The 13,196-nt window shown below is 43.3% G+C and overlaps 1 protein-coding gene across 1 annotated transcript in view; it reads left to right on the top strand.

Annotated features, from left to right (window-relative positions):
• tmie (transmembrane inner ear) overlaps window positions 1–13,196 on the top strand; it is a 58,393-nt gene that overhangs the window by 24,110 nt on the left and 21,087 nt on the right. The window contains exons 2-3 of the mRNA XM_036596927.1: window positions 6,532–6,649; window positions 8,884–9,033. Coding sequence (XP_036452820.1) covers window positions 6,532–6,649; window positions 8,884–9,033 — 268 coding nt within the window. The remainder of the gene's footprint in view (window positions 1–6,531; window positions 6,650–8,883; window positions 9,034–13,196) is intronic.

Genomic DNA, 13,196 nt, shown 5'->3' on the forward strand with positions numbered 1-13,196 from the left:
ACTTCACTGTAACACAACAAAACTGTCTGATCCAATTACAACATAACAAAATTCTGTCTGAATCTGATCTTACACAAGCAATATTCTGTCCTAAATTGACTGTAGCTCAAAAAAAACCTGATTGAACTTCCATCTGATCAATGGTAGCCCAACAAACTTCTGTCTGAATGCAACTGTAGCCCACAAAATTCTGTCTGAACTCGACTGTAGCCCACAAAATTCAGTCTGAACTCGACTGTAGCCCACAAAATTCTGTCTGAACCGACTGTAGCCCACAAAATTCAGTCTGAACCGACTGTAGCCCACAAAATTCAGTCTGAACCGACTGTAGCCCACAAAATTCTGTCTGAACCGTCTGTAGCCCCACAAAATTCTGTCTGAACCGTCTGTAGCCCACAAAATTCTGTCTGAACTCGACTGTAGCTCACAAAATTCAGTCTGAACCGACTGTAGCTCACAAAATTCTGTCTGAACCGTCTGTAGCCCACAAAATTCTGTCTGAACTCGACTGTAGCCCACAAAATTCAGTCTGAACCGACTGTAGCTCACAAAATTCAGTCTGAACCGACTGTAGCTCACAAAATTCAGTCTGAACCGACTGTAGCCCACAAAATTCTGTCTGAACTTGACTGTAGCCCACAAAATTCTGTCTGAACCGACTGTAGCCCACAAAATTCTGTCTGAACTCGACTGTAGCCCACAAAATTCAGTCTGAACTCGACTGTAGCCCCACAAAATTCTGTCTGAACCGACTGTAGCCCACAAAATTCTGTCTGAACCGACTGTAGCCCCACAAAATTCAGTCTGAACCGACTGTAGCCCCACAAAATTCAGTCTGAACCGACTGTAGCTCACAAAATTCAGTCTGAACTCGACTGTAGCCCACAAAATTCTGTCTGAACCGACTGTAGCCTACAAAATTCTGTCTGAACTCGACTGTAGCCCACAAAATTCAGTCTGAACCGACTGTAGCCCACAAAATTCTGTCTGAACTCGACTGTAGCCCACAAAATTCTGTCTGAACTCGACTGTAGCCCACAAAATTCTGTCTGAACCGACTGTAGCCCACAAAATTCAGTCTGAACTCGACTGTAGCCCACAAAATTCTGTCTGAACCGACTGTAGCCCACAAAATTCAGTCTGAACTCAACTGTAGCCCTCAAAATTCTGTCTGAACCGACTGTAGCCCACAAAATTCAGTCTGAACTCGACTGTAGCCCACAAAATTCTGTCTGAACCGACTGTAGCCCACAAAATTCTGTCTGAACTCGACTGTAGCCCCACAAAATTCTGTCTGAACTCGACTGTAGCCCACAAAATTCTGTCTGAACCGACTGCAGCCCACAAAATTCTGTCTGAACTCGACTGTAGCCCACAAAATTCTGTCCGAACTCGACTGTAGCCCACAAAATTCAGTCTGAACTCGACTGTAGCCCCACAAAATTCTGTCTGAACTCGACTGTAGCCCACAAAATTCTGTCTGAACTCGACTGTAGCCCACAAAATTCAGTCTGAACTCGACTGTAGCCCACAAAATTCTGTCTGAAATCAGTTAGCTGACAAAACTCAGTCCTAACCCAACAGCATGTATGTGCATGTGGCAGTGTGGGTAGCCAATCTGTATGTAAGTCACAATATTATAGTCACAAAGGCCATTTAAAGGCCACTAAAATAAAACTCAGACAGTCAGTGTGTCTCTGTAGGTGGAGCTTCTGAGGCTGTGATGTGCTCTGGTTCAGCTCTGGTTCAGCTCTGGTTCAGCAGTGCCGTAAACTCCCAGCAGCAGACGCTGTGTAACCTGTCCCAAACTTCAGAAAACTTCTTGACCTTGTCGTCCTCTAATAAGTAAGACTTTTAAGGAGAAGACTATTTATTGTTTTGTTCTACAGAGTTGAGCTGTGAGGTCAGAGCATAGTCCAATTACCCATGATGCATCTCCTCACATCGGTGAGGAGGCTCATATCGGTGAATCTTGCTCGACAAATATTTGAGAAATGGTGTCTGAAGCCGAGCAAACCTTGACGGGAATAATCAGGCTCTGACCAGTTCAGACAAATATTTCATGCTGCAGTTCCGCTCCTGTCCCGCCGTCCTGCTCTCCATCGTCCGGGTGACGGTGCGGTACAGCGGCGTTATCTTCTGCTGGTCCTGACCTTTGACCGTAGCCTTGTTTAATCAGAAATGTGAAACCTCTGCGCTGAAGGTTCTCGCTGTGTCTCTGCGTGTTTCCGGCTCTTTCTAACGATGATCTCCCTCTGCTGCTGTCTTAAAGGGGAATTCCACCAATTTTTCAAAATTTCCTTGTAGTTGAGTGTTTGAGATGTAAACAGAGAGATTCAGAGTGGTTTGGTGTGAAATGGTTCAGATCTCTTTACAGTGGTGGTGATAGGAACAAGGGGTCGCCATGACTACAACACAAATATAGACATTTTATTTACTATCCAATGGAATGTTGATGATGGAAAATACTGGAAAATCTAAAATAATAATAAGTTTTGTTTGGGGACTATTTTGCCTCACAGCGCCCTGCATATTTTGTATCCCTCCACCATGAATGGAGTTTAAGAACAAAAACTTCTTAAAACTATCATAAAACAGTGTCTCAGTCATCAGGCAGTGAATTCATAACCATTTCATGTAGTAACTTTCTGTGAGGGAGCTTTTAGAGGTGGACGCCTGGTTCCTCTCACTACCACTGTGAACAATTCAGACTCAGTCAGTTTATCTAGAACAGAGCGTTTCACACCAAACCACTCTGAAGGACTCTGCCATGTTAACTATTATGCAATAATTTTGAAAAATTGCTTGGGTTTCCCTGTAACGTTCTACTGTTTTACTGTATGAATCTGACTGCCTGTATGATACAGACCTAGTCTAGTCATCTATTCAGCTAGAGTCTGCTTATCCTTCTTAATCTCTCTCTCTCTCTCTCTCTCTCTCTCTCTCTCTCTCTCTCTCCTTCTTTCTGTCTCTGTTTTTACGCTGTTTTTCTCTTTCTCTCTTACGATTTACAGACAGGTTTATTTACTTATTCATTCACAGTTCTGACACCTGCTGACACTCCTGACTGTAACATGACTGAATCCCCAGCTCTGACAGCTCTGACATTCAACCCTCACCCGTCGCTGCATCACAGAGTCCTGTATTCATACAGGAGCATCTCCAGCACAGAGAACGACAGAACGACAGAACGACAGGAGAGAGGGGGGGGGGAGATACAGAGGAGGAAAGGATGAAAGGACAAACGATAGGGAAAGAAAGAAAGAAAAAGAGAGATAGTGAGACAGCAACATAGACAGAGGGGGAGAGAGAAAGAGAGTGTGAAAGAAAGATGAACAGAGAGAGGGATACAGAGTTAGAGAGAAAGAAAGATAGATGAAGAGGGAGACAGAGAGGTAAAGAGAGTGAGAAAGAGAGAAGGAAGAGAGAACGATGAACACAGAGTGAGGTAGAGAGAGAGACATGAACAGAGAGAGAGCAAGAGATGAACAGAATGAGAGAGATGAACACACAGAGCGAGAGTGAGAGAGAGATGAACAGAGAGAGAAAGAGAGATGTGTGAGAGAGGGAGCGACATGAGAGGGAGGGAGCGACATGAACAGAGAGAGAAAGAGAGATGAACAGAGAGAGAGAGATGAACAGAGAGAGAGAGAGAGAGAGATGAACGGAGAGAAAGAAGGAGGGAGAGAGAAATATCAACAGAGAGAGAGAGAGAAGTAAATAGAGAATGAGGGAGGTAGAGAGAGAGAGATGAACAGAGAGAGAAGTAAATAGAGAATGAGGGAGGTAAAGAGAGAGAGATGAACAGAGAGAGAAATAAATAGAGAATGAGGGAGGTAAAGAGAGAGAGATGAACAGAGAGAGAGAAGTAAATAGAGAATGAGGGAGGTAAAGAGAGAGAGATGAACAGAGAGAGAGAAGTAAATAGAGAATGAGGGAGGTAAAGAGAGAGAGAGAGAGATGAACAGAGAGAGAGAAGTAAATAGAGAATGAGGGAGGTAAAGAGAGAGAGAGAGAGATGAACAGAGAGAGAGAAGTAAATAGAGAATGAGGGAGGTAAAGAGTGAGAGAGAGAGAGAGAGAGAGAAGTAAATAGAGAATGAGGGAGGTAAAGAGTGAGAGAGAGAGAGAGAGAGAGAGAGAAGTAAATAGAGAATGAGGGAGGTAGAGAGAGAGAGATGAACAGAGAGAGAAGTAAATAGAGAATGAGGGAGGTAGAGAGAGAGATATGAACAGAGAGAGAGAAGTAAACAGAGAATGAGGGAGGTAGAGAGAGAGAGATGAACAGAGAGAGAGAGAAGTAAATAGAGAATGAGGGAGGTAAAGAGAGAGAGAGATGAACAGAGTGAGAGAAGTAAATAGAGAATGAGGGAGGTAAAGAGAGAGAGAGAGAGATGAACAGAAAGAGAGAAGTAAATAGAGAATGAGAGAGGTAAAGAGAGAGAGAGATGAACAGAGAGAGAAGTAAATAGAGAATAAGGGAGGTAAAGAGAGAGAGAGAGAGATGAACAGAGAGAGAGAAGTAAATAGAGAATGAGGGAGGTAAAGAGAGAGAGAGATGAACAGAGAGAGAGAAGTAAATAGAGAATGAGGGAGGTAAAGAGAGAGAGAGATGAACAGAGGGAGGTAACGAGAGGAGAGGCTCGACTTTTTAAATCTAATAGTGTCATAATCTTTAGATTCATGTTTATATTCAGTGTGTCTTCATTGGCGTCAGTGTAACGTCCAGCATTGAAAGAGTGACCACAACAATAATAACAACACAAACAAATAATAATAATAATAATAATAATAATAATACGTATGAAATAATGACAATAACCACAGCTACATTGTTGACTATGTAAAAAGCCTTTTTCATTTAGCCTTTAGTTTGTTACTATAGCAGCTTTAACATTAGCTTCTTCTGTAAAGCTCTGCACAGATTTTATTCTCACTGATCTGAAAAACAAAAAGCTTAAACATGCTAACAGGCTAACAGAGAGTGTGAGCTAGAAATAGCCAATCAGCATGATGTCATTTGCATAATGCTAATTCATCATCACTCTACACAAACGTTTACGTTTTTATTCTGAATATTAGTGCTGATTCAGTGTAAGAGCCATAAAGCTGAGTTAGCTGGGTTTATTTCATTTCCAGTCAAAACAGCCGTTAAGTAGAAGCTCCTCATTTTAGGAGATGTTTGTGAGGAAGTTAGATATCAGATTATTCACCTGCACAATGGACAACTTGTACTTGTACACAGTTTTGACTGGAAAATCTCCCGACCCAAGTGAGTGGAATCAGGCAGGTAGATGAAGCAAAGCAATGTGCGTACATGGGTGTCCAGGACTGTGCTGAGGACTCAGTGGTCACAGCAGGGCTTCTCAACCTTTTTCACCCCAAGGCCCACCTGTTTATAACTATAAAGCATAGCCGCCCACAGAAAACCTAAAATCAACTTTTTTTTAATAGTTTTCTTTTTTTTTCTTAATTGCTCACCATGAAAACCTGTAAATTAGGGACTGAAAAAGATCAGGTCGTCCATTTAACTACAATCACAGAAACCAAAATTTGCAGTTATGTTGAAAAACGTAACATCTTCTAAGCCGCTTATCCTTCTGGGTTGCGGGGGGAGCTGGAGCCTATCCCAGCAGGTCACCAGTCCATCGCAGGGCAGACAGACAGACACATACATTCACACACACACACACTCACACCTAGGGGCGGTTTAGCATGTCCAGTTGGCCTGACTGCACGTCTTTGGACGGTGGGAGGAAACCGGAGAACCCGGAGGAAACCCACACAGACACTTCTTTGCCATTAGTTTATCAAGCTGAGTCTAACCACTCAGGTCGCTGATGTTCGGCCAGAAATCAAACACAGATCTTCAGTATAATTTTATGGCTCGTTTGTCGTTTTTATCAGCTGCAGCTGGAGCTGCAGGAACGATATGAGAGCAATAAGTCAGACGTTAAAACAGGCAGATTATACTGACGGTACAGCGCCGACCTGCTGATAGAAGAAGAGGAAAGCCTGATGATTCCCTCGTTTCATCGTACGATGCGTCCCACCAGCAGTGAACTGAACAGGGTTCGGTTGGAAGCTGACCGAGACCCGCGGGTTTCGTATGTTTGTTTCAGACCCAAATACGGGTGGAGTGTTCACACATGTCAAACTACAGAAAACGTTTGATAGGTCCACACCGAACACAGCAGGAGAAACACCCTGAAGAACCTATCAGTCTCTGGCTGACTGCGCTGCACGCTGGCGGCTGCATCGTCTCAGACTGATGATGTCTAATTAGCCTGCGACTGCGGCATTTTTGTTTATACGTCTCTACCGGCCCACTGTGAACTACTGCCTCCCCCTGAGTTCAGGCCTGCGGACCACTAGAGAGTCCTTCACGGCCCACTGGTGGTCTGCAGCCCACAGGTTGAGAAACTCTGGTCTACAGGATATGAAACAGGTGGAAATCATTTCTGATACGGCAGAAACGAAGCAGTAATGTGGGTAGAAATTCATACACTTCTCTGATGTCTCCCACCACAGCTCCTTCCTACGGACCCCCCACCAAAGCCGGACCCCATCACCTCTGAGACTGTGGTCTTCTGGGGTCTCCGGTTATGGCAGGTCGTTGGAATCTTCTCCATGTTCATCCTGGCGATTAGTAAGTTCTTGATTTTTGATGTTTCGGAAATGTTTATGGGAAGATAGAGTGAAAACCAAATGTACAGTTTTACCCTCTTAGGCCAAAACTAGTGAACGATCAACCGCTTCTGTAGACATACACTGCTACAAAGCTAACATAGCTAACAACTAAAGAAAGCTCATATCCCACCAATTAGCATGGTGCTAACTGCATAGCTAACAGGAGCTATGAGGCTACGACAGGTAGCAGGTAATGGAAGGTTATTAGAACCAATTAGCATGGTGCTAACTGCATAGCTAACAGTAGCTATGACGCTACAACAGGTAGCAAGTAACAGAAGCTTATTAGAACCGATTAGCACGGTGCTAACTGCATATCTAACAGGAGCTATGAGGCTACAACAGGTAGCAAGTAACAGAAGCTTATTAGAACCGATTAGCACGGTGCTAACTGCATAGCTAAGAGGAGCTATGAGGCTACAATAGGTAGCAAGTAACGGAAGGTTATTAGAATCGATTAGCATGGTGCTAACTGCAAACCTAACAGTAGCTATGAGGCTACAATAGGTAGCAAGTAATTATTGGCACTGATTAGCATGGTGCTAACTGCATAGCCATCAGGAGCTATGACGCTACAATAGGTATCAAGTAACAGAAGCTTCTTATCATGGTAAATTATCTGCGTTTTTTGTCTGTTTCGTTAAACTTTGGGGGATATTAATTTATAAAAGTTGGTGTTCATATTGCTTTAGAATCATCAGAACTTCAGAAAAATCATAAGTTGACAGCCTGAATACTGACTACTTAAAGTTAAAACATAGTTTTTACACTGTGAACTGCAGCTGAGAGTCAAACAGGTTTCAAGTGAATTACGCAATGCTGAAAAGTACTTTAGTGTAGAGAAAACGAGTCTCTGTGCTGTACTGTGGTCTGACGAGTCTGTGTGCTGTACTGTGGTCTGATGAGTCTGTGTGCTGTACTGTGGTCTGATGAGTCTGTGTGCTGTACTGTGGTCTGATGAGTCTGTGTGCTGTACTGTGGTCTGATGAGTCTCTGTGCTGTACTGTGGTCTGATGAGTCTGTGTGCTGTACTGTGGTCTGACGAGTCTGTGTGCTGTACTGTGGTCTGATGAGTCTCTGTGCTGTACTGTGGTCTGACGAGTCTGTGTGCTGTACTGTGGTCTGACGAGTCTGTGTGCTGTACTGTGGTCTGATGAGTCTCTGTGCTGTACTGTGGTCTGATGAGTCTGTGTGCTGTACTGTGGTCTGACGAGTCTCTGTGCTGTACTGTGGTCTGACGAGTCTGTGTGCTGTACTGTGGTCTGATTAGTCTGTGTGCTGTGATGTGGTCTGAGTCTGTGTGCTGTACTGTGGTCTGATGAGTCTCTGTGCTGTACTGTGGTCTGATGAGTCTGTGTGCTGTACTGTGGTCTGATGAGTCTGTGTCCTGTAATGTGGTCTGACGAGTCTATGTGCTGTACTGTGGTCTGATGAGTCTGTGTCCTGTACTGTGGTCTGATGAGTCTGTGTCCTGTACTGTGGTCTGACGAGTCTGTGTGCTGTACTGTGGTCTGATGAGTCTGTGTCCTGTACTGTGGTCTGACGAGTCTCTGTGCTGTACTGTGGTCTGATGAGTCTGTGTGCTGTACTGTGGTCTGACGAGTCTGTGTGCTGTACTGTGGTCTGATGAGTCTGTGTGCTGTACTGTGGTCTGACGAGTCTATGTGCTGTGATGTGGTCTGAGTCTGTGTGCTGTACTGTGGTCTGACGAGTCTGTGTGCTGTACTGTGGTCTGACGAGTCTGTGTGCTGTACTGTGGTCTGACGAGTCTGTGTGCTGTACTGTGGTCTGACGAGTCTGTGTGCTGTACTGTGGTCTGATGAGTCTGTGTGCTGTACTGTGGTCTGATGAGTCTGTGCTGTACTGTGGTCTAATGAGTCTCTGTGCTGTACTGTGGTCTGATGAGTCTGTGTGCTGTACTGTGGTCTGATGAGTCTGTGTGCTGTACTGTGGTCTGATGAGTCTCTGTGTTGTACTGTGGTCTGATGAGTCTCTGTGCTGTACTGTGGTCTGATGAGTCTCTGTGCTGTACTGTGGTCTGATGAGTCTGTGTGCTGTACTGTGGTCTGATGAGTCTGTGTGCTGTACTGTGGTCTGATGAGTCTCTGTGCTGTACTGTGGTCTGATGAGTCTGTGTGCTGTACTGTGGTCTGATGGGAGTGATGAGTCCTTTCCTCTGTCTTCCTTTCACAGTCATAACGCTCTGCTGCATCTTTAAATGCCGAATTCCTCGGACGAAGAAGGAGATCGAGGCCCGGCACAATCAGAGACAGGCGGCTAAAACCTACGCTAACACGCTGGAGACGGTTCCTCCTCTCAACGAGCTCACGGAGGTCCCAGGAGGTAAAAACACTCGCTCTGCCCTTTGGTCTCTCAGAGAACTGATCTGATCTGCTTTATCCTTCTGTCTGATTCGGGCCTCCACTCTGTTTCAGCCGTGGTGTTCGCTGATGATGAATCAGGACACTGACGTTTCCTGTGGAATCATTTAATTTAACGGTGCACAGCATTTAAAAATGCTAACATGCTAATAATGAATGAAGTCTCATTAAGGCTAACGAGGCCAAATTTAAATGTGTATATCATTTAAAAATGCTAACATGCTAATAATGAATGAAATGTAACTGAGGCTAACAGGTACCAATGTATAAGTGTGCATCATTTAAAAACGCTAACATGCTAATAATGAATGAAGTCTAATTGAGGCTAACATGGTCAAATTTAAAGGTATACATAATTTAAAAATGCTAATATGCTAACAATGATCGAAGTCTAATTGAAGCTAATGAGGTTGAATTTAAAGGTGTACATAATTAAAAAATCCTAGCATGCTAATAATGATTGAAGTCTAATTGAAGCTAATGAGGTTGAATTTAAAGGTGTACATAATTTAAAAATGCTAATTATGCTAATAATGAATGAGGTCTAGTAGAGGCTAACAGGGACAAATTTCAATGTGTATATTGTTTAAAAATGCTAATTATGCTAATAATGAATGAAATATAGTTGAGGCTAATGGGGTCACATGTAAGGTGTACAGTACCCAAAAATGACAACACTAGTAATGACTGAAATTTGACCAATAGGTCTGAATTTAAAGATGTGTTTAAATGAAAAATGCTAACATGCTAATAATGAATGAAATCTAATAGAGACTAATGGGGTCAAATTTGAAGTTGTGCTTTGCCCCAGTAATGCAGGAGGGAGTTTAAAGTTGGGGGTGCTGAAATATTAAGCAGTATGAAGTTGACGAACACCATGACGTCATGGAAAATAATTTTTGTTATTTTAATTTTATGGATAATTTGCATTAAATAGAACATGCCATAATGTTACATTATGCATGGGCTCCCTATCCCAGTCCTGGCGACCTGACACCAGCATAATTTTGTGCTTTGTCTCATCAAACTCACCTGATTCCACTCGTTAGGGAATTAACAAGAGCCTCGTTGGCTGGGTGAAGTGGGAAGATTAGAGAAAACATAAAAGTGTGCAAATCAAAGGGTCGCCAAAGGGTATCAAAGGGTCACCAGCACTGAGACTGGGAACTGAAACCGAACTAACAGCAGAACTGAGATATCAAGCTGAGAGGTGACCATTTACTTTGTTTATATGTAACCGAGGGTGTCCGGAGCCCACCAGCAGGCCCACGGTTTTAGTACACACTTCTATAATCTAAGAATAGCTCAGTCAGTTTGCACTGACGTCCCTGTAGTTACTGAATAATCAGCTTCAGTATGTAATAAACCTGATATTTTAAGGGGTTAATATACACGTCGAAATTCAACACATGGAGAATTAAAAAAAAATATTTGGGGCTCAAAACTGGCTCACAACTCCGCATACACTTTTACTCTGGACTCCGCTCGTGTTTCAGAGACACGCCCCTAAAGTTGGAGAAAAAGGAGTGATTTGGTTCGCTGTGATAAAATGCAGAGTAAACTAAAACCCAATGTGTCAAACACAAGGCCTGTGGGCCAGATCAGTCCTGTGACACCGTCCTATTCGGCCCATGAAATCATTTAATTCTCTATTATTATTATTATTATTAGCCCGTTTCACCCTGAGATGCACTACAGTCCCCAGCATGCACTGCAACATAGTGTCCGTTCTGATCCCCAACAACAATCTCTGGGTCGGCGGTTACACACAAAAAAAGATACCTGGTGTCTCGTTCATGCAAATGAGCAGTTTTAAAAAAGCTAACTAAACCATTTTTATTTAGAAATAATTTTGAATAACTTTCAATGCCCTTTTTGCTGCTGCAGCTTTGGCATATTTTGAATAAACAATGTCCCGGTCAGGTGATGGCAAAATATTAAGTAAAAATGAAACAAAACACCACTGGCCTGCTTATTTGAGTTTAACACACACACACACACACACACACACACACACACACACACACACACAATCTAAACCGCTTATCCCCCTGGGTCGCGGGGGGAGCTGGAGCCTATCCCAGCTGTCATTGGACAGTTTAACATATTTTACAGCCACTTTATAGTTTATTTTTTCCCAATATATTAAATTCAGTAAACAGTAAATATGCATTAAATGGGCAGACGTGTGTCTCTGTAGAGGACCTGTTAACGAACTAACTTTCACTTAGAAAACCAACACAAACATGGAATTTGACCAGGGGCGCACAAACTTTTGCACAAAAGACAGAACGATACAAACTCCACCCTAAAAGAAGCCCTGGGGTCTGTTTCAGTGTTCTTTGGTTTTTATCATTCATTTGTTTTTAGGAGGTAAACAGTCCTGAAATATGGGACGGCTGCAGCCCCCCCAACCCCCCCACTCCTGTATCCCCCCGGCTCTCAGCTGAGCTCTTCCTCTCTGCTCTCTCTCCTCCTGACTCCTCTGCTCTCCGTTTCTTCTCTCTCTCCTCCTCTGTAAGCTCCAGCTGACTCCTCCTCAGCGGTGAGGACCGTCTCGGAGCAGGTCCAGAGCCGAGAGGCCGGTCAGCTGGAGGCCGTCCGCGAGGAAGACGAGCTGACCAATCACCTCGGCCAGCCCCAGAGCGGATAACTGATCTTCATCTCTTCCTTCTTCACATGTGTTTCTCTTGCTCACTTTTCTCTCTCTCTCTCTCTGTCTCTCTCTCTCTCTCTCTCTCTCTATATATATATATATATATATATATATATATATATATACACACTGATCAGCCATAACATTAAAACGACTTACACTCGTTGTCCATTCTATCAGCTCCACTTACTATATAGGTGTTACAGACTGTAGTCCATCTGTTTCTCTGCATACTTTGTTAGCCCCCTTTTACCCTGTTCTTCAGTGGTCAGGACCCCCATGGACCCCCACAAAGCAGGTACTATTTGGGTGGTGGGTCATTCTCAGCACTGCGGTAACACTGACGTGGTGGAGGTGTGTTAGTGTGTGCTGAGCTGGTCTGAGTGGATCAGACACAGCAGTGCTGCTGTGTCTGAAGAACAGGGTAAAAGGGGGCTAACAAAGTATCAGAGAAACAGATGGACTACAGTCTGTAACTGTAGAACTACAAAGTGCACCTATATAGTAAGTGGAGCTGATAAAATGGACAATGAGCGTAGAAACAAGGAGGTGGTCAGAATGTTATGCATGTATATATATATATATACATATATATATATAATCTGCATTCAGAGTTCACTGCTGTATTTTCTTCAGATAAGAGCCTGTAGGCTAGTCTGAGCCCGTCCTCCTGTACACCTTTGCTGCTGTGGACCTACAGCTGGTCTCTTCCCTCTGTTGTCCTGTGAGGTGGCTGTACAGTTGTAGTTGTATATTTAGAGAAGAGTTTATTGTGCAGTGTTTGGATAGGTTGCCTGTATTCACTGTGTATGTCGTCTATCTGCTGCTGCTCTGTGTTAAATGTAGCGCCGCGTCCTGGAGAAACTACATCTCGTTCCTCTGTCAACACATCTGTGATGAGGAGACATGACAACAAAGCTGAGTTTGACTTTGACTTTACTGCAGTGAAACAACGGCTGCAGTAAAAGTATAAAACTTGAGTAGAAACACAACAGTAGCAGCTCAAACAAAGGACTTCAGTACTGAGTAACTCACAGAACTGCAGTGGATCTCAACGTCAGGAGCTGAAGTTTGTACGGCTCTGTTCTTCTCCTTTTGGATACTTTCAAAAGGTGACGTGAGCGCTCACACTGCAAAAATCTATGACGGTGGTTTAGAGCCACTGTTAATAAAAATAAAAACAGTAGACATCAAGAATAAAGTCGTAATATTTTGAGAAAAAAGTTGTACTATTTCGAAAAAAAGTCATAATACTTCGAGAATAAAGTCTTAATATTTGGAGGATAAAGTGGGCTGTACTGTAACTATAGGGGGCTGCCATAACGCATTGGGGTCTGACTTATATACATGTGTAATTACATTCATTTCACAAAGAACCCTTTTTATTTTTCAGACTGCATTCATGTTTTGAAATTGTATCTGTTTGTTGCTGCACTATGAGCTGACCTAACAGGTGTTATCATTATAAA

This window comes from Colossoma macropomum, unplaced genomic scaffold (assembly GCF_904425465.1).
Source record: "Colossoma macropomum unplaced genomic scaffold, Colossoma_macropomum, whole genome shotgun sequence".
NCBI classification, from domain to species: domain Eukaryota; kingdom Metazoa; phylum Chordata; class Actinopteri; order Characiformes; family Serrasalmidae; genus Colossoma; species Colossoma macropomum.